A 27,968-nucleotide genomic window follows, 5' to 3' on the forward strand; every position below is an offset into this window, starting at 1 on the left:
GGAATACAAGGATATGATAATAGAGGATATATTAATATTATTTGTGGTAGCTTTATAGCCAGACCTTATTTATATCAGGAATACAGAGATATGATAATAGAGGATATATTAATATTATTTGTGGTAGCTTTATAGCCAGACCTTATTTATATCAGGAATACAGAGATATGATAATAGAGGATATATTAATATTATTTGTGGTAGCTTTATAGCTAGACCTTATTTATATCAGGAATACAGAGATATGATAATAGAGGATATATTAATATTATTTGTGGTAGCTTTATATCTAGACCTTATTTATATCAGGAATACAGAGATATGATAATAGAGGATATATTAATATTATTTGTGGTAGCTTTATAGCTAGACCTTATCTATATCAGGAATACAGGGATATGATAATAGAGGATATATTAATATTATTTGTGTTAGCTTTATAGCCAGACCTTAGAGATTTACAATGTCCGAAAAAATGACCCGTGTGACGTCATAAGAGGGAAAGGAGAAGTGGGAAAGGAACCCCCTTTTCAGACACTTTGTAGAGTAACCAGGGGCGATTTCTCATGGGAGGGTGGTGGTACCCTCCACCAAAATAGTTATAAACTTGCCCTGTTAAGAAAAACCATTACTGTTCAGCGGTTAGCGAAAGTCTTCGGTACAGACAGACAGACAAACATACTGCTACTGTATTCTAAGGATTTATCATATAGTTACATTTCTGTTTATCCGTGGGTCTGTTTGTAAATGGTTGCATACCTAAGTAATAAAATGAAGATGCTAGAGAAATTATATAGGCGTGTCACTAAACAAATTCTTTATGTTGTTCTTTTGAAGTTGCTCGCGCATATTAAAATAAAAAATTCAAACAACAAGTTTCTGAAAATGACTTAAAAACGATAAAATCATTTAATGTATATTATATTCTAATTTTTAATACATATTACTACAAATGTTACATATTTTATTATTTTAAAATTAAATAACATTATTTTCATTTGATTCTTTGGTCTTTTTACATAAAATAATACATTTTACACGGATAGATGTAGAAGCTCTTTATAGTGCCTATAATTAAAAAAGGGGATAAATTTAAAAAACTTTTGGCCTAGTATCCCGAATGACGTCATATAAGAACAGCCCATTATTCTAATATGACGTCATGAGTGCTTTGTCGGCCAAAAGTTTTTTAATTTATCCCCCTTTTTTATAGGTACTGTAAAAAGCTTCAAAGAAGAAAATTTGACCCTTTTTATAGTGCTTAAAATAATTAGGTCATACTGGCCTACCATTGGTCAATTAAAATGATACTAGCCTGCCATAGGTATTTTAGTATGTGTATTGGACTATCATTTGTATTGTATGACTTTATTTTTTATAGGCACCATATAAAGAACTTCGAAAATATAACTAAAAAAAATTCTTTAATATAGAAAATATGAAATTATTGAGTTATGAAGATTAATTATGGTCCAATATTGCGTAATTGAAAAAAAAAATATTTTATATTTCAGTTTTAAAAATTAACAAACTAGTTTTGATTGTTTTTGATTTTTTCTCATCATAAAAAATATAGTTGTGCGTTGATTTTAATTATTTTAAACATAATTTTAGGCTTAAAGCTAAGGAAATCATTTTTTGCCCATATGAACAATTGTTAAAAATTAAATAATATTAAAATGAAAAAATATAAGATTAAAACTTCTCAGGGCTATCAGAACTGGTTTTGATTTATAATTTTTATTTTAATATTTGTGAAAAATTGGCTGTAAAACGATTCTATACGTAATTTTTCAGTATGGCTAAGAACCGAATCTAATCCAGCTAATATTAATCGGTTTTGAGGCCATACTAAAAATCTTATTTTGCCTATATAGATACAATTTTACTTGTTAATTTTCTATGCTAAAATACTACTTTATGAAGTAAGCATTCTAACAAAAAGTACCAATCTTTCCCTCAAAGTGCCTGTTGAGCATTGGAACCCATTTTACCCCTATTTTTTTAGTAAATAAAAATAGTAGTGAATAGAATAGCTTTTTCCTATGTTGAACTCCTGCGGGGGGGGGGGTCTTAACCCTGCAATCTGTTATTTTAAATTCATTTTAAAATAAGTGTTGGGGGTTTCTGAGCTCGACTTGGCATTTTGGGGGAAACAGCCAAACAAGTATATAACTAATAATATAAAAACACTAAAACTAAAATAATTACAACATTAACAAATATTAAGTTTATAGTCAATTTTATTGACTTTACAATGAAAGAACTTTTTTTATTATCACCATATCTGTGTAATCTTAAATTGACTATCTTTTAAAAATGCGGAAAGTGTCATGTGTGACGTCATCTCTTTTTTAGTGGTTTCCTTTCCCACTTCTCCTTCCAGTCCCATTCATTCTTTTTAGACATATTTTTATGACGTCACACATGACACTTTCCAGCGCTTCAAGCAGAGATACAAGAATAGGTAAACGGAAGATAAATCAATCATTTTTTGTTTATATTGATTTATATTTCATTGACCTATCCTTTTCTGAAAATAAAAAAATATTTGTAATTTAATGTATTTTTTTACTTAAAAATTAATGATTTTACATTTTCAACAATTATTAAAGCAAAATATGATTTTGAATAAAAATATTGATTTGGTTTTTCTTTAAACAGTTTCCTGAAATAAGATAAAATCAAAAGTTTGCATTTCTTAGTATTCTATTTATCTATCTTTTTCTTTTAGACTTATCTATTCATAAACAATTCATTTAATATCTGATAAGGACAGACATTCAGGCCAGATTAGATTAAACTAAATATTGTCATTTAATTTTGTAAAACATCACTTTTTGTCGTCGTTTATTCAGATTCAGCTCTTGAAATACTATTAGAATAATTTTAGAGATGTTTTGCTGTTAGATAATCCATAAATCACTATTGTGAGCCCATTTTTAGTGTAAAATATTTTGATTAAACCTCTTTATTGTCATTTTATTCAAAGCATGTTCAATCTAAATTCTTGCTGAAGCGAGCATTATTACATACAATGCACATACAAATCAGCAAAAATAAATTCAGCTAAATAATCAAAAACCTTAAATATTCACCGTCAGTAAAAGTATTAGTCCAATCTAAATATTGCATTTTTTACAGTTAGAACATTACAGACTGATATTTTCAATAAGAATTATGCCATGCATAGATTTTTCAGGTATTGGGCGAAGATGGCGCGAAAATTTTGACACCCTTTACAATTTTGGATTCCTTTCAAATAAAAATCGAGGGGAATATTATTTTGATATAATTGAGAGCGAAGCGAGGCATATTATCTCCAGATATGCCAGAAGGAAAGCTAGGAAGAAAAAAGGGCCCATAGATCAAGCATAACGTGTTATAAGGGGAACCAAGCTAACACAGGCCACCTTCCAACCACCTCGTGCTGGGTAAAGGGGGAGAATCCACAAAAAAATCAATTTTCATTCAGAAAATAACAGTAAATTTGCTATTTTTTTTCAAATTTCCATGTCTATTTTGTGTAAATACTGTATAAGACAGTGTGAGCTAGCAATATTCGATATATGCTAAAAAACAGGGATATTCATGTTGGGTAAGACAGAATATTGTATGCTTTTTACATAGAAAAATTGAATTTTCTTGTATTTACCTATCCCTGTATCTCTAGATATATCCCAAACCCGTTCTGAGAGAGAATGATAATTGTAAGAAAAATTTCAGAATAGGGTCGACAAAGATTTATTTATATAAAATGTTAGTTTAGACTATTTAACCTTTAGAGATCTAAAGAGATAAGACAATGGCTGATAAATTGATGTACATCCCCAATGATGATACACAAAATTCCCTCTCCTGTAGTTTACAGGTCTTGGTTGAAACGTTTGGACACTCAATGAATCAATTAAATTCATTAAAAGTCCCCAACGTTGTGAAGCCAACGAATAAGAAAACTTTATTAAAAACTTTGGAGACTAGAGTAATAAACAGCCCATTGTCCCCTTCCTTACTGATTTAATCTCTGTTTAAAAAGCAATGTTGTTGACATTAGTAAATATAGTCATATTGGAAAAAAAATTAGCTTGCTATTTCCCCTGTCATATATTGGTTGGGCCGTTCATCCAATAGTGGGGGAGGGAGGGGGATGATGGAGATAATTATTTTAGCCCGCTAGACGGTTCATAAAGAGAACATGAAAATTTGCTGTAAGATCCAAGTATTTTTTTCATTCTTAAGAATTATTCTATTCCCCGAACCATTTTACACATTTTTTGTTAAAAAGCAATATTACAATTTTAAGAAAATTTTGGTATTTATGTGAACAGCAATATCTTATTTTATAGATTTTTTCATAAGGAGGGGTACATTTTAAGTTTTTAAATTATTTATTTCATTATATTTGTAATTCTACTGAAATCAATTTTTTATGCCACTACATATTATTAACATTCTAATAATTAATTGATGAATTATTAATAATTCTTCAGTTGATTGGTTCATATTAATATTCAATATCTATATTCTCTTACCTGATTGGTTCATATTAATATTCAATATCTATATTCTCTTACCTGATTGGTTAATATTAGTATTCAATATCTATATTCTATTACCTGATTGGTTAATATTAATATTCAAAATCTATATTCTATTATCTGATTGGTTAATATTAATATTCAAAATCTATATTCAGTTACCTGATTGGTTCATATCAATATTGAATATCTATATTCTATTACCTGATTGGTTCATATTAATATTCAATATCTATATTCTATTACCTGATTGGTTAATATTAATATTCAATATCTATATTCTATTATCTGATTGGTTCATATTAATATTCAAAATCTATATTCTATTACCTGATTGGTTGACTATTGATATCACACACATGATTGGTCGATTCTTTGGTCGGATTTGGTTGTCTAGGAACTTGTTAGTACGGGGCCTAAAAAATGATATAATGATATTTTGGAAAAGGTTAATTTTCTTATCTAAATTTATTATTATCATTTATTGGTATGTTATCAGAGCTGGATCTTTAAATCATTTTAGTGGTGAGCCAGATCGGGGTGAGCCGAATTTCAGCCAATCACAGCGCGGCATTTCATAAAATTCAGTGCTCTCATTGGTGAAAAGTTGGCTCACCCCGATCTGGCTCACCACTAAAATGATTTAAAGATCCAGCTCAGATGAATAGGATAAATATATCACATATTTTTTTTGATAGTACGGTTAAATAGCATCATGTTTTAAATGAATGTACGGACTTTCTGGTAACCATTATAGAGTTACTATGCTTCCTGAATCATACCGAACTATTATAAGAATCATCAAGCAAGTTTGAAACCGATATAAAAAGTCTAACATGTCAAATTATCGAAAAAGCTAACCATTCCGAAAGTAAGGACCGACACTAATTATAGAAAAGCTTTGAACCATACTAAAAGTATAGCGGATACTTAACCATACAATTTTCAACAATAATTTATGTACTTTTAATTTCAATTAAATTCCCTGTATAAAACAATAAATCTTGAAGTTTTTGCTGTAAAATTAATCCTAATTGTAAGGTATTCAATATTAATCATGTTAGGGTTTCCACTTGCAACTTTTTCAAACTTTGTCGTCAATACTTGTTAAGAGAATTGTTTTGATTTAGTTTAAGATTTTTATATCATGGAAAGAAAACGAAGTAGCAGACTTCGTAGTTTTTTCACATTAGCTTTTGATAGATTATTTTAGGTTAGGTTAGGTAAATGTTAATGATTGCCCAGCACGGTTAGCGCCCCCCGCAGGTGCTAGAAATAGGAGAAAAGCTACTGTGAAAAGGCGATAAAACCGGCTACTTCGTTTTCTTTCAAAGATTCAGATTTTTATTTCAAAAAACTTTTTTTTTGAAATTACCCCATCCCCCCCCCCCCTCCCTTCCCTCCTTCAAGTGCACATAAAGGCCTCTAGGCGCAGTTTTTGTTGAACTATTAATTCATGAATTTTAAATATTGACCAATTTTTAAAGTCCTACTAGTAGTTACTGCCAACTTTCAACCCCTTTCCGGGATTGATAATTACTTCTTCGAAATTATTTTGTTACTATACTTAGTAATACATAGACTCAGGGATCTAAAGGGATAAGACAATGGTCGATAAACAAATTTACATTCCAAATTATAATACACAAAATTATCCCCTCTAGTGATTACAATTAAAGGAAACATTTAGACACTCAACTAAATGAACGAACCAATCAAAATTATACAAAATTCTCCATGGTTGTTAAGCCCACGAATGAGAAAATGTTGTTACAAAACTTTGGGGACTGGTGTAATAAACAGCCCAATGTCCCCTCCATCCCTGACACAGACTAGACTTTGAGAAAATTTCAAAATTATTCAAAAGCAAAGCTACACTACATTTCAATATTGTCGGTATCTGTCTGTACTTACTTTTGAATTAAACAGATAATTCTGTAAGGAAAATAATATTTTTTCTCGTATTCATTCGAAACCGATTCTAATCCGGTTCTCATCCATACGTAAAAACTATGTCTAGCATCGAATTATATCCAGTTTTCTACGATTATAAAAATGTACAATCATAAGATTAAAACCAGTTTATTTAGCCGGCGCCATCGGCACATCGGGGCTAAAAAACTAGTTTTATCTTAAAATTGTACATCTTATATCCGCGGAAAGCTGTTCATAATACGATGCGAGAAATAACTATTATGAAGTATTTGTAGTTTCAAAGTAAAAATATATTGTTATTAAAATCTACTTTTAATGTTTGTCTCATAAATAGATTTGGTAGATGGTCCATCTGACCCCAAAACTCGTCAAATTTAAATATAGCAGACAAACACCTTTGTTATTTTTTATGTATTCTAGTTATACAAGTTACTAAATTTTTCGAGGATATAATATCTAGAAAGCTAACTTTATCCTAAGGAATTCAACTATCCATTGCTAACTTATTATAGGTTTTGCTTCATGCTAAATTGGAAAATAACTTCATACACGATATGATTTACTCACGAAAAGCTTTTTCTTTAAAAATGCGACCATTTAAAGTTGACCCATTATGTGAAACAAATAAAACTACGAAAAAATGTACACTATTTCAACCAATAACATGTCTGTAATATTCTTCCATTGTTCTCCTATTGGCTAATTTAGAGAGTATGTCTTTAGAATATCTCAATTGTCTCATGTATGTTTTTTTAATAAAGGTAGTAAGACAAGAGAGATAATGTCTGATTGAGCCAATAGGAGAATCCCATTGGAACCTACATTAAATCTCATTGGTTGAAATTGTGTACACATTTCATTACGAACGCATGTTTTTTTTTTCATTTCATACATAGATAAAAGTCAGCTGTAAACAATATCATTACTTAGTACAAAGCTTTACTAAATTAAACTTACTTGCTCAAAAATTTCGTCATAAATGAGAAAGCTTCGAACAGAGGTGAATTCTAAAAAAATAGGCTTGCTACTCGCTGGTGAGGCAAAATTATTTTTGTGAAAAATCCTCAAAATCGCATAAAAAATCTACAAAAATTAAATAAAATCATTAAATGGTTATTAACATATGATTTCTTAAATTTTTGTAGATTTTAAATAAGCTTTTGGATGATTTTTATAAAAATAATATTGCCGCAAAATTGAGTAGCAAGTTTTTTTTTTAAGGAATCCACCTCAGCTTGAGTCGAAAGTAAACAATACTATCGTCTGCTCATAATGTTCCTTTTAAGATTTGACAAAAAATCGGGTCAGAAGAGTCAGGGGCGTCCAAGCTTTTTATTTTGGGGGGGGTAAAATTTTTTTAAGGGGGGGGTAATTTGGTTTTGGGGGGGGTAAAATGGCGCGCGAAGCGCGCCGCAAATTTTTTTTACCCCCCCCAAAATTTTTACCCCGGGGGTAAAATTTGCTTGGGGGGGGTAATTACCCCCCCTGAAATCTGTTGGCAGGGGTAAAATTTGTTTACCCCCCCCAAAATTTACCCTCGGGGTAAAATTTTTGGGGGGGGTAATTTAAATTTTTTGTTAAAGATTTTCTATTTTGGGGGGAGTATTTACCCCCCCAAAATGGTTTGGGGGGGGTAAATACCCCCCCCAAAATCGTTGGGGGTGCCTACGGCACCCCCAAGGTAGGGGTAATTTTTTTTTTGGGGGGGGGGTATTGTTCACAAAATTTTGGGAGGGCCTACGGCACCCCCAAAATCGTTTGGGGGTGCCAAATGGCCCATTACCCCCCCCCTTGGACGCCTATGAGAAGAGTAATCTAGATATAGTATGTCTATTGTTTTTTTAGCTATGCTTATAGGGATATTTTCATTCGTGTTTATACAATTCTAAGCTGGTTATTTATGTCATTCAATTTTTAAAATTCTATACAGAATCAGGGGTTCTAAAGGGATAGGACAATGGCCGATAAATTGATTTACATCCCCTTTGATGATACACAAAATACCCCTTTTGTAGATTACATTTTATGGTGGAAACGTTTGGACATTCAACTTTATAACAAACCAATCAAAATTTAATAAACATCTTCAAAATTTTAAGCCAACGAATAAGGAAACGTTAATATAAACTTTGAGACTATTGTAATAAACAGCCCAATGTCTCATCCATCTCTGGCAACTAGCTGATGACAAAAAATGACTTACATGATGATAGGGATGATAGTATTGTCGTTGGGAGCTGGTACCCACACCATCGTCACTCTCGTAGCCACCACAATCACTTCTTAAATATGATAATTAGTAACAGAGTAATTGTAGAGTGCCCCATACCCTCTTCTTAGTTAAATATGATAATAATTGCCTCATTATGACTACAATCTTAAAGACATGGTCAATAATGAAATATTATTGAAAAACAATAAGGTTTAAATCAAATGTAATAAAAAGCAACTCTATATATTGTTCTTTTTCATGTTTAAAAAAATTAGCTTGTTATTGCTGAGCTTCTAATGCACACAATTGTCTCCGTTGGTATAATTTGAATCACAAGATTACCTGAGTAGGTTTTCACTCTGCATTTTTCCTTTAAGACAAGTTATATATCTGTTACAGAAGTCTTTACACAGTTCCTGAACCTAAAAGCAAATCTATATTAGCTTCCTATACTCTTTGATAATAATTTTTCCTATAAGACAGGTTATATATCTGTTACAGAAGTTTTTGCAAAGTTCCTGAACCTAAAAGCAGATCTGTATTAGATTCTTATACTCTTTAATAATCATTTTTCCTTTAAGACAGGTTATATATCTGTTACAGAAGTCTTTACACAGTTCCTGAACCTTAAAGCAAATCTATATTAGCTTCCTATACTCTTTGATAATAATTTTTCCTATAAGACAGGTTATATATCTGTTACAGAAGTTTTTGCAAAGTTCCTGAACCTAAAAGCAGATCTATATTAGATTCTTATACTCTTTAATAATCATTTTTCCTTTAAGACAGGTTATATATCTGTTACAGAAGTCTTTACACAGTTCTTGAACCTAAAAGCAAAGTTGCTTGAAATCAAAAGATGATTAAAATCTAAAAAAGATGAAAAAGCAGCTTTTAGTGCCTAATAGAAAATTTCCTCATACAATACAAATGACCAATGATGGGCCAGAATACATTGTAATTGACCAATGGTAAAATATAAACTTGCCTATAATTGGTAATTTGTATTGTATGACGTAATTTCTTATTGGGAACTTAAAGCTGGTTCATTGATTTTACCTTTTCTAGTTCCAGTAAATGTATCCTCAGAACTTGGATTCCTCTGATCATCTAAACAAAAAAGAACTTAAAATGAAACATTGAAGAATTTAAATTATTGGTGAAAAAGTTCAGACACAACAAGTTTTTACCTTAGAATCCAGATTTAATAAAAGTACCTAAAAATTTATGTTCAAACATTTTTTGTCTGTAACATAAGATAACTACTGAACCGGAAGAGTTCTCCATTTCAGGAAAGCTTCATAAAGGTCACAGATGGTTTAAGGCTGTTTAATTTTTAAATTTAGGTCTTTGAATGGTTTTAGACTATTTTCGGCACTTTCCAGCCCCTTAGAATGTAGAGCCCCTTGAGAATATCTTATTATTTATACTTATTTAGGTATATAACCAGTGAAATGTGACTTTTTTTATATTTGGGAATATGTGTGAAAAAATTGGATGGCTTTAACTGCAGAGAGAAGAAAAGAATTGTTATGCATACTAAACACAACAAAAATCTGGACAATTCCAATAAAAGAATGCGCAAAATATTCAGGGATAAAGAATAAGTAAATTACCAGAAATTAGAAGGGATCTAAAGGGATAAGACAATGGCCGATATATTACCCCTTCTGTAGATTACAATTAGTGGTCGAAACGTTTAGACACTCAAGTTAATGAATAAACCAATCAAAAGTCCATTAAAGTTTTGAAGAAAACGTTATTGTTAAAGATTGGGGAATGATAGGCTAGTATATTAAAATGTATACTAGCCTATCATTTGTCATTTGTATTGTATGGCGTCCTTTTTATTAGGCACTATCAGCTGCTTCTCCAATGGCAGTCCAGTATACATTTAAATTGACTAATGGTAGGCCAGTATGACGTCATTTTATATAGGCACTATAAAAAAGCTTCCAAAAAATTGTCTTACCAAATCATTAACTTCTTCATCTGCTGTAAGGAAAGGTTTCTTGTCTCGTTGCTGGTGATTTATAAACGTTTGAATGTCTACACGAAATTAATACCAATTATCTTCTATTTTTAATTAGTTTTAGGATAAAACAATGTCGGATAAATTGGTGTACATCCCAAATGATGATACATAAAATTATTCCTTATGTAGATTACAATTAGTGGTTGAAACGTCTGAAACTCAACTTAATAAACCAGCCAAACGAAGTTCTATTAAAGTTTCAAAAGTCAACAAATAAGAAAACTTTGGGGACTAGTGTAATAAACAGAATAATGTCCCCTCCCTCCCTGATTACCCTAGAGGCTGTGGCGTGGTATCTGCAAGTAATAAATACTGCATGCCCCTAGAGGCTGTGGCGTGGTGGTAGCCGCAAGTAATCAATATTGTATGCCCCTAGAGGCTGTGGCGTCGTATCCGCAAGTAAAAAATACTGCATGCTCCTAGAGGCTGTGGCGTGGCAAGTAATAAATACTGCATGATTGATGTTGCATGATACACCTGAACAACCGAAAGGTGATATTCAAAACCAATTGAGGAGACTTTAAATATTAGGCAAAGTCGATTTTCATTGATTTTTAAAACAAATAATTTTTTGAAAATTAGAATAACTTCTGTGTAAACTCAGAGGGAGAGAGGGGACAATGGGCTCTGTATTACACTAGTCCCCAAAGTTTTATAATAACGTTTTCTTATTAGTTGGTTTAACAACTTTGGTGGCTTATACTGAATGTTGGTTTATTAAGTTGAGTGTTCAAACATTTTAACCACTAATTTTAAACTACAGAAGGAGTTATTTTGTGTATCATCATGGGGGATGTACATTAAGATATATAAGTTTTCCGGAATTTTAAAGTTAGGGGGAGATTTGAAATCTGCATCAAATTTTTAGGATTATTTATGAAATTCGTTTTTTCTATAATTCTTTATCTAAAAGCGGAAATGCAATTTAAGTTAATTGATTTTGGCATCTGTGATTGGTGGATTTAAATAATCTGCGCTCTGATTGGATGGCGTACATCATTCAACCAATTAGAGCGCAGGTAGTTTAAAATCCACCTATCCTATTGGTCAAAATTAATTAACTTAAAATGCATTTCCGCTTTTAGATAAAGAATTATACAAAAAACGAATTTTATAAAAAATCCTTAAAATTTGATGCAGATTTCAAATCTCCCCCTAACATTAAAATTCCGGAAAACTTATATATCTTAATGTACATCAATATATCGTTCATTGTCTTATCCCTTTAGATCCCTTGTTTCTTAACACATAAAAATCTACAGAAATAATTTAAATAAATCCCTCTGTACAAAAATCAAGGAAATCGCACCTTCCTAATGATGGAAATAAAAAGCGAAAAGTAAATAAAGCAAGGAAAAGCAAGCCCTGTAATTTAGTCTGGTTTCAATACAGCAAAATGTATTGAAGCAAGATTAAAAGAACATATAAGAATAAATGTATAGATATAGATGTATAACCAAACAACTACCTAGATCCTTCTGTAGGGGACTGCTTGCAAATTGCTTTGTTCTTTTTGTAGGGATTTGGTTGTTCCCGACGCTATTGGTTGATTTTCAAAGACCCAATTGAAAATTTCAAAGGGTCCTCGGGGTGGGGAAATCCTCTATAGTTTAACTATAATTTTTTTAGGAATACAACAATTAAGTTGTCAGAATGATTAGCACGGCAGACAAAAATCAAAATATCGGTTATAGATAGAACAAACATAGAATTGTGCTAATTTTTATCATGCTATCCCAAACCCACATACTATAATTTAGCACTGATTTTTTTGCTAGGGATAAAATGTGAATCGTCATGCACAGAAATTGTAAGGATTTTATATACATAAGGTTGTGAAAAGTTACTGCTTTAGTTACAATACCTTTCAATCTACCTAGAAAGTGTGTGTGTTTTATAGTAAATATCTTAAAGCAGTTGCATTAATAGGCAAGGATCTAAAGGAATAAGACAATAGCCGTTTAATTGATGTACATACCCAATTATGATACATAAATTAAATTAGTAGTTGACGTATTTAGACACTCAACAAAATGAACCAACCAATCGAAATTTAATAAAAGTCTCCAAAGTTGTTGGGCCAACCAACAAGAAAAGAGTAAATAAAACTTTAGGGACTAGTGTAATAAACAGCCCAAAGTCCCCTCTTATAAATCTTAGTGAAGCCTTGAATATGCAGGTTTTAAAAAACTCACAAAAACCTTTATTTTAACACTTTTTAAGTAAAATTTGGTGCCGTGCAGACTTATTATGGATTAATTATGTAATAATATTCTTTCTTTGGGGGTTTACTTTGCTCTCAGAGAGAGAGGAGACTATGGGCTGTTTATTACACTAGTCCACAAAGTTTTAAAATAATGTTTTCTTATTCGTTGACTTCACAACTTTAGGACTTTTAATGAATTTTAATTGTTTAATTTATTAAGTTGATTCAATCACTAATTGTAATCTACAGAAGGTTAGTTTTGTGTATTATTATTGGGGATGTACATTGATTTATCGGCCATTGTCTTATCCCTTTAGATCCCTGGGTTTACTTATTGTACCATTAAAAAGTAACATGTCTAGGATTGGCTAGAAAATAATTTTAATGGTGATTTCACTGAGGCTTACGCGCGGCTGCCGAGCCCTGAAATTTAGTGTTAAATATCAATTGGTATTAGTGCCTATGAGAACCTACCCTCTAAAGGAGAACCATATCAGTTCAACGGTTAGCGAGATCTTTCGGTACACACAGACAGACAAACATCCTGTTACCTAATTATAAGGATTAATTGGTATTAATGCCTATGTTGAAAGACTCGCTAGCTTGGTTGTCAGGTGACTGGGTGGCCAGCTCACACCGCTCAAATAACAGAGCCAACAGGGGGAATAACGGATGTTTGTAGATGCTACGCTTATCCTGAAATTAAATAAATATTAAACAAGGATGACAACATCCATAAAAGCGCAGCTCTGAAACGGAAGGACAAACGAACATTAACACTTGTATAGTGTCAGAACTGAAATACAAAATATGAAAATATAAGTTTTGACAAAATTATACGCAAATTTGTTGCAAAACTTCTTAAATACAGAATTCTGTTTAAGGACATACTGACATTTTTAAGACTTGTCTGATTTTTATCTTAATATTCGTGGAAAATAGTCTGTAATACAATGTTATGCATGATTTTTCAGTATGGCTGAGAATAAGTCTTAATGCAGTCATAATTAATATTATTGGGGATGTACATAAATTTATTGGCCATTGTCTTATCCCATTAGATCTTTGAGTATTATACCTGTTCTAGTTTAGATCTTGATTGTTCTGTATGTTATAAAGGGATAAGACAATGGCCGATAAATGGATTTACATAACCAATGATGACACACAAAATTACCCCTTCTCTGAGTATTGTACCTGTTCTAGTTTAGATCTTGATTGTTCTATCCTTATACTAAAGTAACAGGATGTTTGTCTGTCTGTGTGTCTGTCTGTGTGTCTGTCTGTGTGTCTGTCTGTCTGTGTGTACCGAAGGATCTCGCTAACCGCTGAACCGATCGGGTTCTCCTTAACAGGGTAGCTTCTCATAAGTCCCGGGAAGGTTTATAACTATTTTGGGGGAGGGTACCACCACCCTCCCAAGAGAAATGACAAAAAAATCGAAATTTAAAAAAACGTTTAGGAGACTTCAACGTCAAATGAAGAGGTATCGTACGTAAAAAATTATAGTAGAAACTTTATCAAACAAAAACATTTAAAGTGCCACTAGAGGCCTCTAGGGGCGTAGCCGCTAGTATGATATAAAGGGATAAGACAATGGCCGATAAATTGATTTACATAGCCAATGATGACACACAAAATTACCCCTTCTCTGAGTATTGTACCTGTTCTAGTTTAGATCTTGATTGTTCTATCCTTATACTAAAGTAACAGGATGTCTGTGTGTCTGTCTGTGTGTCTGTCTGTGTGTACCGAAGGATCTCGCTAACCGCTGAACCGATTGGGTTCTCCTTAACAGGGTAGATTCTCATATGTCCCGGGAAGGTTTATAACTATTTTGGGGGAGGGTACCACCACCCTCCCTAGAGAAATTAAATTTTTTAAAAAATTACCGATTTTAGAAAGAGAGTTCAACGAAAAATAAACATCAAACGTAATATTTTTTAACTTTTTCTTTTAAAATCTAAAATAAGAAATTGAATTATCAAATTCGACTCTCTCCTCCTCAAGTGCCCCTAGAGGCCTCTAGGGGCGTAGCCGCTAGTATGATATAAAGGGATAAGACAATGGCCGATAAATTGATTTACATAACCAATGATGACACACAAAATTACCCCTTCTCTGAGTATTGTACCTGTTCTAGTTTAGATCTTGATTATTCTGTATGAAATAAAGGGATAAGACATTGGCCGATAAATGGATTTACATAACCAATGATGATACACAAAATTACCCCTTCTCTGAGTATTGTACCTGTTCTAGTTTAGATCTTGATTGTTCTGTATGATTGATTCTGGGATCTGGTTGGTGCTGGATAAACTGATGCTGAGATTGGACATCCTAAAATATTTTCACAACATCATGCTTGGTGTAACCTAGAGAGAGAGTCTCCAAAGTTTTTTCTTATACGGTGGCGGAAAAACATTGGGAACTTTAGTGAATTTTGATTGATTAGTTTATTAAGTTGATTGTCCAATAGTTACAACCACTAATTGTAATCTGCAGGAGGATAATTTTGTGTATCATCATTGGGGATGTACATCAATTTATCGGCTATTGTCTTATCCCTTTAGATCCCTGTTAAACATCTATACAGGGTGCGCCACATAAATCCGGACTTTTTTCAAACGGCCATAGCACCAAAACTACTTGACCAATCATGACGTTTGACCACACTATAAAAAGCTTGGGTAATTACCTTTTTGCCCATAAAAATTTTTAGACTATGGAGGACGTGTTCTCCGAGCTGGCAGCGCTTATGTTCAACATGGCAGAAACGAAACGCGCAGATAGTTTACCCTGGATTCTTGACTAGGGCCCACTAAATGTGACCTCAGCCCATCTGTAGGTGAGGTAGAGTTATGCAACTTGCTGGGGATACTGTTAGATTCACAAGTAAGACACTAGAAAAGACTAGAGCATTTTATCTGAAATGGCTTGGCCGTAGTACTCCATCAAAGTGAAACGTGGCAGATTTTGAGATGTCAAAAACGTCAAAAATCGTGAAAATTCGTGAAAATTTCTCGGTTCTCGACTACATGGGCCCATTTGTAACCTTAAAACTCGTTTTAGACTATGTGTTGCGATGATAACCCTAGCTTAATCTTCATGCCATTTCCAAAAAAGTATTAAACGTTGTTCTAGCTTAATTGTGGCCCAAATGAGAGCTGCCGTGTCGAAGAGTAGCTTGAAAGATGGGTGAATTTGGATCCTGCAGTTACTCACGTCCCTAAGGAGATATGGCCTCTCAGCAGCCCCGATCTTCATCCAATTGACTTTTGGGCCTGGAGCGCCATTAAAGCATGAACCAATAGACGCGCCCATACCACAAAGACCTCCCTCATTGCCACTATGAAGGAGAACTTCGCCAGCTTGGACAGGGACATGGTGACCAGGGTCTGGGGGCGGTTCAGGGGGCGGGTAGAGGCGGTGATTGAGGCTGGCGGCGATTTTATTGAATAATCTAATAGTCATATAGCTAGTTTGCTTCCCAGTTTTTAAAATTCAATAAAATCTTTAAAATTGACGATTTTATGTTCATTTTTTTAAAAATAAGAAAAAGTCCGGATTTATGTGGCGCACCCTGTATATAAGTCTTTTTCTTCTTTTTTTATTAAAATGTCTGAATAAATTAGAGGATGTTGCGCGAAGCGGCTTGCAAAAATGCTGTTACTCTAATAAATTTATAGTATACAGATGTATAACCAAACAACTTCCTAAATCTCCCTGTTTGGGACCTTTATCGTCTGCTGGCAAATTGTTTTCTACTCTTTTGTATTGACTTGGCTGTGCTAATATTCCCGACTTTATTGGTTGATTTTCAAAAGCCCAATATAAAGCCGGCACATGGTCCTCGGGAAGGGGACATACAGTTATTTAACCCTTCCCTCTCTATTGTTTTACTCTAATCTAATGTAGCTCTAATACCTGGGTTGGATGAATTGATGAGCCATAAACAGCTGTTGATGGAAGTTCTGTTTTCAGGGGTGATCCACCTTCCAGCGGAGGAACCTTAAAATTATGATTTTTAATTAAACCTAAACAATGCTATTTAATATCTTTTTTAAGTTTTAGTTTTTCCATAATTAGGGTCGGTCTGTCTGTCTCTTTTCCTCAATTTAGACCTGTTAGAATTGTTCTTGTTCTATCGATTTCAAACTTTGCATAACGTCCATTAGAAAGTCTGTGCATTTCTTTAAAACATGTTGATTTTTAACCTTTTTGACAAAAATTTTGTATAGGGTCTATTTATCCTTTTCATCTGATTTTTGAAATATTGATTCCTATTACAATAAGGTACAAAGTTTTAATCGAAGCATCTCTATAAGTCCTAAAAATGTAAGTATGTGTTGCATTAAATAAGTTTTGCAACAAATTTACTTTTATTTTACATTTTATTCTACTTATTTAGTTCTGAAACTCTACAAGTGTTTCTGTTCGTTTGTACTACCATTTCAGAGCTTCGCTTTTTTTTGGATGTTGTTATCCTTGTTAAATATAGATAGATTTTAACTAGAATGAGATATTAATGATGTCTTGAAAAACAATCAATTATTTGAAATTATGAATATAAGAATGCTTATAAAAACGCAACTATTAAGATTAATTGCTTATTTTTGCATTGAACATGGAAAAAATATATTTTCATAATCACAAAGTACGATGTCTGTCTGTCCGTCTAAATCTTAAGTAACCACTGAACCGATTGGGCTCTACTCTTCAGGGGATATACCTACTGGTCCTGGGATAATTTTAAGCTTTTTTCTTGGGGGATGGGACACACCAAACCTCCAACCCCCCCCCCCCAAAAAAAAAAAAATACCCGTCCAAAAAAATTCTTTTTAAAACTATAAATAAAAAGGGGGATTGAGTAACCGTCCCTTCAAAAAAGTAGAAAGAAATATTTTTCTTGCTTTTTCTTTTTAAATTCAAAATACAAAAAATTGGGTTGATCAAACCTCTTGGGGCATAGCCCCTAGAGGCTCAGGGCGAAGCCGCTAAATTTCATATAAAGAAAAAGTTTACTGTTTTAGGAGTTAAATAATTTGAACAAAGCATTAATCATAATTTCGCTATATTATTAAATCCAAATTAAGAAAGTCATGTAAATATATTTTATAACAAGGATGACAATATCCATAAAAGCGAAGCTCAAAAAGTCAGACATTCAGACAAAAAACTTAAAACATTTATAGTAGTACATCTTTTTTTGCAAAAAAAGAGCTTAAAAAAGATACACATTTTTAAGGCCTCTTTTATTATGATTTTAAATTTTTATATTCATAGAAAACTGGATAAAAACGTACGATACATGATTTTTCAGTGTGATTGAGACCCGGATCTTATCCACCAGATATTAATAGGTATCGAAGCCAAAATGGAAAAACTTTCCTTGCTCTACTAAGCTATTAGTAGCTTAAAGCTGCTTTTGAAAAAAAACAAATATGATCAATTATGACCGACCCTTAATATAGAAAATTTTTGCTTTTAAAAATTATACATTAAAGCAATAATTTATTAAAAGTAGAAAAACTTGCAAAAAATTTACTTTCCCCTAAATTGCCGCCAACCACCAGGGAAGGAGGGGACAATGGGCTGTTTATTATAACTAGTCCCCAAAGTTTTATAATAACTTTATCTTATTTGTTTGCTTGATTGACAACTTTATGAATTTGATTGGTTATTTTATTAAGTTAAGTGTCCAAACATTTCAACTACTAATTGTAATCTGAAAAAGGGATAATTTATCATTGGGGATGTACATCAATTTATCGGCCATTAACTTATCCCTTTAGATACATACCCCGCTCACACACATACACACACACTCACACACACATGCACACACACACACACACACACACACACACAAAATGCGCATAAGTCGCTAAATATTTTTATGTCATTTGTTAATGTCTTTAATATTTGTCTGTATGGCCTTTTAATGGCCTATTAAAGGTAATTAGATGAGTTTTTACCCGGTGGTGGTGGTGGTGCGCCCGCTAGTCCATGCTAGAGTCATTATTATATTAATTGCTTTTATGCTCCTGAACACAAACTTTTTTTTTGGTTCTCTTCGTTAGGGTGGGCACATTTTTTTTGCAGGGATCTAAAGGGATAAGACAATGACCGATAAGTAGGTGTACACTGTACATCCCCAATAATTATACACAAAAATAACCCTTCTGTAGATTACAATTAGTTGTTGAAACGAATGGACACGATTTAATAATATACATTATATACATTTGCTCATTCAGATCTGACACTCTACAAGAGTTAATATTCTTTTTTCCTACCTTTCAGAGCTTAGCTTTTACAGATGTTGTTGTCTTTGCTATGGTCACAATTTACTTTGTCCGTTTGTCAATCCATTATCTTTTTTAACCACTGAACCGTTATGGTTTTCCTTTAGTTGGTAGCTTATCATAGGTCCCGGGAAGGTTTATAGCTATTTTGGGAGAGGGTACCACCCTTCCAAGAGAAATCACGTAAAGAAAATATGACCCCCCTAATAAAAAAAACTTCTAATTTTTCTTTTTAAAACTACATTGAAAGTGCAGTCTGTCGATATCACTCCACCAATCCTCAAGGCCCTCTAGATATTATTATGATAAGTCCATTCATTGCCATATCCCTGTAGTCTTGCGAAAAAAAAAACGTAAATTGAAGAAAAGGGAAAAATGTGGCCAGCCTATCTTAGCGTGCATCGACAATGAATTTGATGGATTGGTGATTAGTGCAAAAAATATTTTGGCAAACAATCAATTTCAAATTTCACTTTTCTGTCATTATTATTAGTTTTTTTTTAATGTTTAAAAATATTGTAAATATTTCCAGGGAGGGAGTGGACATTCCTTAGGTTGAATGTTCAAAAGTTCAAACACTAATTCTAATCCAAAGAGGGGTTAATTTTGTGTATCATCATTGGGGATGTACATAAATTTATAGGCCATTGTCTTATCTCTTTAGATTATTATTTCTGAAATAATTTTTTCATTTAGTATGGAAAATATGCATTTGTCTATGTTTAGCATTAAACATTTTTAATTACATATTTTTTTTACTGAGCATTAAAATTACGGGAAATTATAAATGTTATTTATCGTGTAAATTTTGAAAATATTTAAGCATATTTATAAAGAAGAATGAGTAAATAAAAGTAAGCTGCAAAAATGACGTCAGACAATACATTTGACCAATGATAAGCCAATAGACTAAAGACTAAATTACAAATGGCAGGCCAGTATATATTTTAAATGGCCAATTATAGGCCAGAATAACGTTCTTTTTTTAGGCACTATATAAAGCTTTATGTCAATTTACCAGTAAAAGACAATTGTTTGACTATCAGGATGTTAACATTATCGGCGTGGGGGTGTCAAAAAGCGTAAGGAGGGAGCCAACATTTTTAAGTGAGCTTCGCGCACCCTCTCGACAAATCCCTGTGGACGCCAATGCATCTAGAGAGAAATGGGACAATAGGCTAAATATTACACTAGTCTCCAAAGTTTTATAATAATGTCTTATTCGTTGACTCAACAACTCTGGAGACTTCAATTAATTTTCATTGGTTGGTTCATAAAGTTGAGTGTTCAAACGTTTCAACTACTAATTTCAATTTAAATAAGGGGTAATTTACATCCATTTATCGGACATTGTCTTATCCCTTTAGATCCCTGCAATATGCATCTAATCAAAAACCGTAAGGAAGGGAGTAGTAAGCTTCGCACACCCCTTCTGACAACCCTATGAGCCAATGCATCTCAGAGATTTAAAGGGAAAACACGATATTTAATGCACAACCCCAATGATGAAACACAAAATTACCCTTTCAGAAGATTAGAATTAGTTGTTGAAACGTTTGAACTCACTGATCAACCAATCAACATATACTAAAGTCTCCAAAGTTGTTAATCTAACGAATGAGAAAACATTATTTTAATTCAAGACTAGTGTAATAAACAGGTTATTGTCCCATCCCTCCGTGCAATGCATCTAATATGAAACTGTTGCTTCAGCTTGCAATGACCAAAAATTAATTGGCTACTTTGAAACAAAATTGTCCACAACTTCCAAACTTTTTAAAAAGGACCTCTTTAATAGTAATCAATTTTGAGTCAGTCTTAATAGAGAGAGATAGGACAATGGGTTGTTTATTGCACAAGTCCCCAAAGTTTTATAATAACTTAACAACTTTGGGGACTATTAATAAATTTTCATTGGTTGGTTTATTAAATTGAGTGTCCATAAGTTTCAACCACAAATTGTAATCTACAAAAGGGGTAATTTTATGTATTAACAATTAGTCGGCCATTGTTTTATCCCTTTAGATCACTGTCTTTAATCAATTGATTCATTCTTAAGGTACTCAAATTAATTGATTCGAGGCATAAAAAAACATCAAAGACTCAATTGTTTGTACTAAAATAATAAAATTGAAAAAAACATTTTATAGAGATTTTAAAGACAAAGCGACACATCTAAACTTTTTGTTCCTAAGCTGATTTTAGGCTACTTTTCAGGATGGTTGTATTACTGAATTCAATCAGTAATCAAAAGGGATAAGACAATGGCCGATCAATTGATGTATACATCCCCAGTGATGATACACAAAATTACCCCTTCTTTAGATTAAAGCTAGTGGTTGAAACGCTTGAACACTCAACTTAATGATCAACCAATCAAAATTTACTAAAGTCCCCAAAGTTGATAATCTAACGAATAAGAAAACATTATTATAAAACTTTAGGGACTAGTGTAATAAACAGCCAATTGTCCCGTCTCTTTCTCGGGATTTTAGGCTTCATTTTAAGAGGGTTGAATCACTAGATGCAATGCATATTACAAGGAAGTTTATGTGTATATAAGAGAATGCCAATATCTAGAATAAACAGCCTAATGTCCCCTCCCTCCCTTCCTGGGGGTCAAATGCATATAACTAGGAAATTATTCTATGTGTAAGAAAATTTAGGAGGGTTGAATCACTGGATCCAATGCATACTACTAGGAAATTATTCTGTGTATATAAGAGAATGCCAGAAATCTAGAATTACATTGAATGGAAACAAGTCTAGCTGCAATTTTTTAATTTAAGCTCTTTCTGTGAATTGTATCTAGGGATCTAAAGGGATAAGACAATGGCATATGAATTGATGTACAACCCCAATGATGATACACAAAGTTACCCCTTCTGTAGAATAAAATTAGTGGTGAACACGTTTGAAATGTAAGTATGTCCTTAAACAATATCCTGTACTTAGGCAATTCTGCAAAAAAAAATTACTTGCAATTTTTTTAGACTCATGCTTTCATCTTCTGCTTATTCAGTTCTGACACTCTACAAATGATAATGCTTGTTCCAGAGCTTTGCTTTTATGGATGTTGTCATCCTTGTTTTTAAGTCTTTGAAAATTATGTACTTTGAAAGCAAAATCGATAACCTATAATAACTATTGTTAATAATTCATAAACCATTTTTATTGTAGGTGAAAGGATATGTAAATTGAAGATAAGTTGATACTTTCAAACACCAATCTTTTTTATATTTTACGAAAGGTTAGGTTAAGTAAGTAAAAGTTACAAGAGCTTTGCAGGGAAAGTATGAAAATGTTGTTAAGAAAAAGGTTGAAGTGTTTAATTAATTCTATTATAATATTCTTTTTAAAAGCGACACTTTTCTATGATCAGGGTCGGTCCGTCCGTCCGCCAGTTCGTAATGGTTAGCTTGTTTCATTCATTTAGACATGTTAGAATTGTCTTACCTATTTTAAACTTTGCGTAATGATTCCTAATAACAGTTAGGTATGCTTTAGAAAGCGTAGCAACTATATAATCGTTATCAGAAAGTCAGATATGTAGATTTTTTTTGCTTGAATGGATGTTGTCATCCTTATTATTTGAAATTTGAATTGAATTGTTATTGCTGCGTTTCTTACATGAACAAAATTGTTTTGCGAAAACAGAAAAAGTAAAGCAATTTCAATTGGCAAAAGTTTTGCAATGTGAAAGCTTGCAGAATAATAATTTATAATATTATTTCAGTATATTGTATTGTACTCAAGGATCTAAAGGGATAAGACAATGGTCGATAAATCAATGTATATCATCAATGAGTCTACACAAAGTTAATCCTTCTGTGTATACTAATTAGAGGTTGAAACGTGTGGACACTCAACATAATCCACCAACCAACTAAAATCAATAAAAGTCCCCAAAAATTTTAGGCCAACAAAAAAGAAAACGTTATTTTAAACCTTTGGGGACTAGTGTAATAAACAGCACAAAGTCCCCTCCTTTCCTGATAAGTACTACAAAGTTATCCTATTTAGAGAAGTATAAATAGTTGTATATGTATGTGTCCAGCAGGATCTCAAAAACAGTTTGTCCGCTAAATGTACTTGTTTATTTATGAATATTTGTATTTTTAATGATATACCAATGGAAATAAAGTCACTATCAGAAGAAATTGCACAGGCTTATATAAAAAAATAGACATCCAAATAAATTCGAGCTTGTAGAGCAGATTGTAGATGCAGCTTATGTTGCCTAATAAAAATGACGTCATACGGTACATAGACTAATGATAGGCCACTATACATTTATATTAAATAAGAGTTACTTTTAATACACTTAATACACTTGGCTCCTTTTATGTTCAGCAACTTTGGGCTCTGCATTCAAAGGGGTAAAAATGGCAGAGAAATAGTCAAAAACCAGCCCAAAACTTTAATTTAGAAAATATTAGCCTAAAACCAACCTATAATTGTGAAACTTTAAAATGAAAAATTAAACGGTATATAGTTAGACAAATTAAAAAATCTTACTTATTTACAGAATAAGTTACTTTACTTTTCTGCGCCCCTAACCTCTTATGTAAATGGATTATAAAACCTTTACTGATTATATTTAATACATTGCAGGATGATAAATTTCTTTGATAAATAATTACTAAGTGCTGGGGTTTCGTGATTTTAAAAAAGTAATAAAAACTCACGGATCAAGTAATAAAAATAGTATGTCTCAAATCTTGCATAAAGAGTCCTTAACCAATAAGGTATAATCGTGAAGCATATCTTACCGTCATAAATGTTGGCATTCTAAAATGATAAGAATATCTGTTTGATCTAACCTATTTTCATTGTTCATGTAAGAAAAAGTTGGGTTTAACTTTATTTATAACTCTATATAGTTAGAATATATCAGGGAGGGAGAGGACATTGGGATGTTTATTACACTAGTCCCCAAAGTTTTATAATAAAGTTTTCTTATTCGTTTGCTTAACAACTTTAGGGACTTCGGTGAATTTTGATTGTTTGGTTTATTAAGTTGAGTGTCCAAAAGTTTTAATGATGGTGTAATTTTGTGTATCATCATTGGGGATGTACATCAATTTATCGGCTATTGTCTTATCCCTTTAGATCCCTGAACAATGTGGTCGTATTTTATAAGATATTTGAGAATGGGTAAAGTTAAAAAAGTCAGGGATTTAAAGGGATAAGACAATGGCTGATAAATAAATGTACATCTCCCATTTGGAGGTTACAATTATTGGTTGAAACGTATGACACTCAACTTGACCAATCAAAATTCAATAATAGTCCCCAAATTTGTTGAGCCAACGAATAGGAAAGCGTTATTATAGAAGTTTGGGGACTAGTGTAATAAACAGCCCAAAAACCCCTCCCTCCCTGTAAAATAGTAATGAGAATGTTGGTTCATGGATATTACAACAAATTTTCTTTTCCAGTATGGCTCCTAAACCGATTGATATCCGCTGGATTAGAACCGGTTCTCGGTCATACTGATAAATTATGTATAGCATCGTATTACAGACAACTTTCCATGATTATTATAATAAAAATCTTAATATAGATAGAGGTTTTGTTATTCAGGGCCTTTGGCTCTCGAGGCAAACAAAACTGGTTTTAATCTTATAATTTTGCATTATGATATCCGCCTTAAGCTGTCTATAATAGGATGCGATAAATAAATATTCTTTCTAAATCTCAATTTCATTCATTTCATATAAGAATTTAAATTCAAGTTTATATTAGAATTAAAGAATTGTCTGTCAACCTATAATTGAAGTATTCCAAAACATTTTAACAAACTATCTAATTTATAAGCTGAAAATTAAGATATCGTTTAAAATCTTGTTAATATGAAAGATTTTGAATGTCATAGAGGTAAATAAATAATTTAGAGATTCTTCTTTATTTTCCATAAACATATCTCTGTTTCACAGTTGATATGAAATTAACATGGAAATAATAGCATTGAGTTTAAGAATAAAACTTTTTTTTAAATATAAAACTATTTTGCTTTCAACTTTTTCGCTAATTAAATTTAAAGTTTATTTAAATGAAAATTTTATCATTATGCTGTTATAGTAGTCAATACAGAAAACAATTAAATATTATTGGTTGTTTTAAATAGATAATAGATTTGAATGATATAAAATAATTCAAAGTTTATATTTTTTAGGAAAATTTCTTAAAGTTTAAAATTTTATTATTCTTATATGTATTATCATATTACAAACAGCTTTCCGCGGATTTGAAAAGGTACAATTATAAGATTAAAACTAGTTTTGCTAGCTCCAAAATGCCTAAGGTACGGGCTAATAAAACTAGTTTGAATCTTATGATTGTACATTTTAATATTCGTAGAAAACTGGATATAATGCTATGCATAATTTTTCAGTATGGCAGAGGACCGGTTTTTAACCAACGGATATTAATCGGTTTGGAAGCGTTACTGGGAATGTCTTACCCTGCTACTCGATTTTCTTTCTTGGGGTGAGGTCGTTGAATCCATTTTAAATAATTTTTTTTAAATATCAATTATTTTTTTACTTTTTAATATTAATCACATTATAATTACATTTAAAGTTGTAAGTATGACTGCTTCAACTTGACTGTGTTACATTTCTCAAGTTGGAGAGGAGGGGACTCAAACTGTAGTACTCCGTGTGTGTGAGTGAAGTGAAGTCACTTTTTTTTGGTGACAACCATTAGCATAAGTTTTAGTGTTGTGACCAATGGGAAGCTTTAGAAATATGAGAATATGAGACACCAGTGAGACTTATAGAGGGGGATTTTTCTCATTCACTGAAGTCTTTGTTTTTTATATTAAAGCTGACTCTTTAATTGATTTATTTAAAAGTTTTAAGTAATCCTAAATTAGTAAGCTTTTTTGTATGTTGTGATGGATCTAGGTAACCACTGAACTGATATGGTTCTCCTTTACAGGGAAGATTCTCAAAGGTCCCGGTTGGTGGGTATCTCCACTTTCCCAATAAATAATGACCCCAAAAAATATTTTTTTTTACTTTTTCTTTTAAAACTTGAAATTGTAAATGGTGGGGGGGGGGGGTGAAGGTTGAATTTTCTCCCTTCTTACTTAAGTGCTCCTAGAGGCTTCTAGGAGGGGGGGGGGGGGGGGTGAGTAGTTCCTAGTCAAATGAATCAAGGTTTAGCAAAGTTTATCTACAAATCATCTATGACTGTCTGTATGAATTGTTAAAGTAGTAATTATCCCAGTTTCTATCTTTTTGAATTATATATTTTTATTTCATCCTGCTTTTTTCAATAAATTGTTTTTTTGAACGTAAATTTTGATACAAAATATCTATAATATAAAGTAGCTCTTCAGGGAAGAAATCTAACGGTCCTGTGGGGGGTTTTAGGCTATTTTCTTAGGGGGTTGGACACCCCCAACACTCCAAAAAACCAAAAATTCCCCCTCAATTTTTTAAAAATTTTAAGTAGTTTGAAAGAAGTGGGTGCATCTACAATTTTTTTTATTAATTACCCCTTGAGGCTAGTGGCGAACCCGCAAGTATGTAATAAAGTAGAAATTAAATAATATATTAGAATACATATTTTTCTGTCTTATTTTTCAAAGTTTTTTTTTCATTTAAATAGAAATTGAATATAGTAGACTTTGAATACTAAAATTGTTATAACTGTAAAATTTAATGTTTTAAATTTAAAAAATGAAAAATGATTGAAGTCAGCTTTAATAAAGATACAAAAAATCCGTTGAAAAAAAAGAGGGGTTATCGGAGAAAATGTTCGTGGAATGAAATTAGCCGGTAATTTGACATCCAACTAACCCGCAACAATATTACACGACGCCGTGGGGGAGAGGGGGGTTACCAGGAGAGAGAAGCAAGTGATGTGGGGGTGCTTTGGCTTATCTGCGGAAGAGACTGAATTAATTTGGTAATTTACAACCATGAACTACACTCTTCTGCTTCTGTAAAGGGTCGCTGACAAACTAGTGCCAAACTAAACCACGCGGTGGGGGCGTGATTTAAATGTGTAGTATACTCCTTTTGTTAAACTTAATTTAGGGTTTCTTATATAATTGCAACGTAGTTATAAGACTTTGGGTAGCAATAAAATGAGACGTTGGGTACACCTCTAACTGAAACGATTTTTGATTAGTCAACGGATCTAAATTTGTCTCGGACAGGATATAATTAAAAGCCTAAATCGGACAAGGAATAGCAGAAAACGATATTTTTATACTTAAAATTTAAGATATAGAGCTAAATGAGTGACTGCGTCTTTCTCTTTTTATCGACAGACGCACTTGGATATATTATTTTCATAATGAATGATATGTATTTCCGATTTTAACGTCAGCTCATGTTTAAATTTGGTGAGCTATATTATTGAGTAGCCTTGTTAAGATTGGATGGAAGAATTTTGTAATGAAATCGAAAGTGGGGAAGGAGGATAAGGGATGGGGTAAACGAGTTATCAAAAGACCAAAATTTCTTGCCAGTGAAACAAATTCCACCCTGTAAAGTCTTCTGGAAAAAGAAGGGGTAATCTTTTCAGGGATGTAAAAGGATAAGACAATGGTCAAAGAATTAATATACAATTCCAATAATGATACACAAAATTACACATTTAAAAAAAAACAGGGTAATCTTCAGGGATAAGACAATGGCCGATAAAATGAAATACATCCCCAATATTGATACACAAAATTACCCCATTTAAAACTTTGGACACTTAACTTAATAAA

At 32.2% G+C, this 27,968-nt stretch overlaps 1 protein-coding gene across 2 annotated transcripts; it reads right to left on the reverse strand.

The window, feature by feature from the left end:
• Window positions 1-1,371: 1,371 nt before the first annotated feature.
• Window positions 1,372-25,967, reverse strand: LOC145312736 (homeobox protein PKNOX2-like). 2 transcript variants are annotated; one of them, XM_080151986.1, is made up of 10 exons: window positions 25,701-25,967; window positions 16,854-16,937; window positions 15,180-15,266; window positions 13,508-13,622; window positions 10,658-10,734; window positions 9,745-9,795; window positions 9,028-9,107; window positions 8,677-8,755; window positions 4,869-4,954; window positions 1,372-2,668 (listed from the first exon to the last, which is right to left on the reverse strand). In XM_080151986.1, the coding sequence occupies exons 1-9, from the start codon at window positions 25,743-25,745 to the stop codon at window positions 4,943-4,945; spliced, it is 630 nt and encodes a 209-aa protein (XP_080008112.1). In that variant the 5' UTR covers window positions 25,746-25,967; the 3' UTR covers window positions 1,372-2,668; window positions 4,869-4,942. The 2 variants fall into 2 exon arrangements, with proteins under 2 accessions (XP_080008112.1, XP_080008113.1); XM_080151987.1 differs by having other exon boundaries at window positions 2,532-2,668; window positions 8,677-8,752; window positions 25,701-25,855.
• Between the last annotated feature and the right edge of the window lie 2,001 nt (window positions 25,968-27,968).

This window comes from Acartia tonsa, chromosome 2, assembly GCF_053477335.1.
Source record: "Acartia tonsa isolate MP-2025a chromosome 2, ASM5347733v1, whole genome shotgun sequence".
Lineage (NCBI taxonomy): Eukaryota > Metazoa > Arthropoda > Copepoda > Calanoida > Acartiidae > Acartia > Acartia tonsa.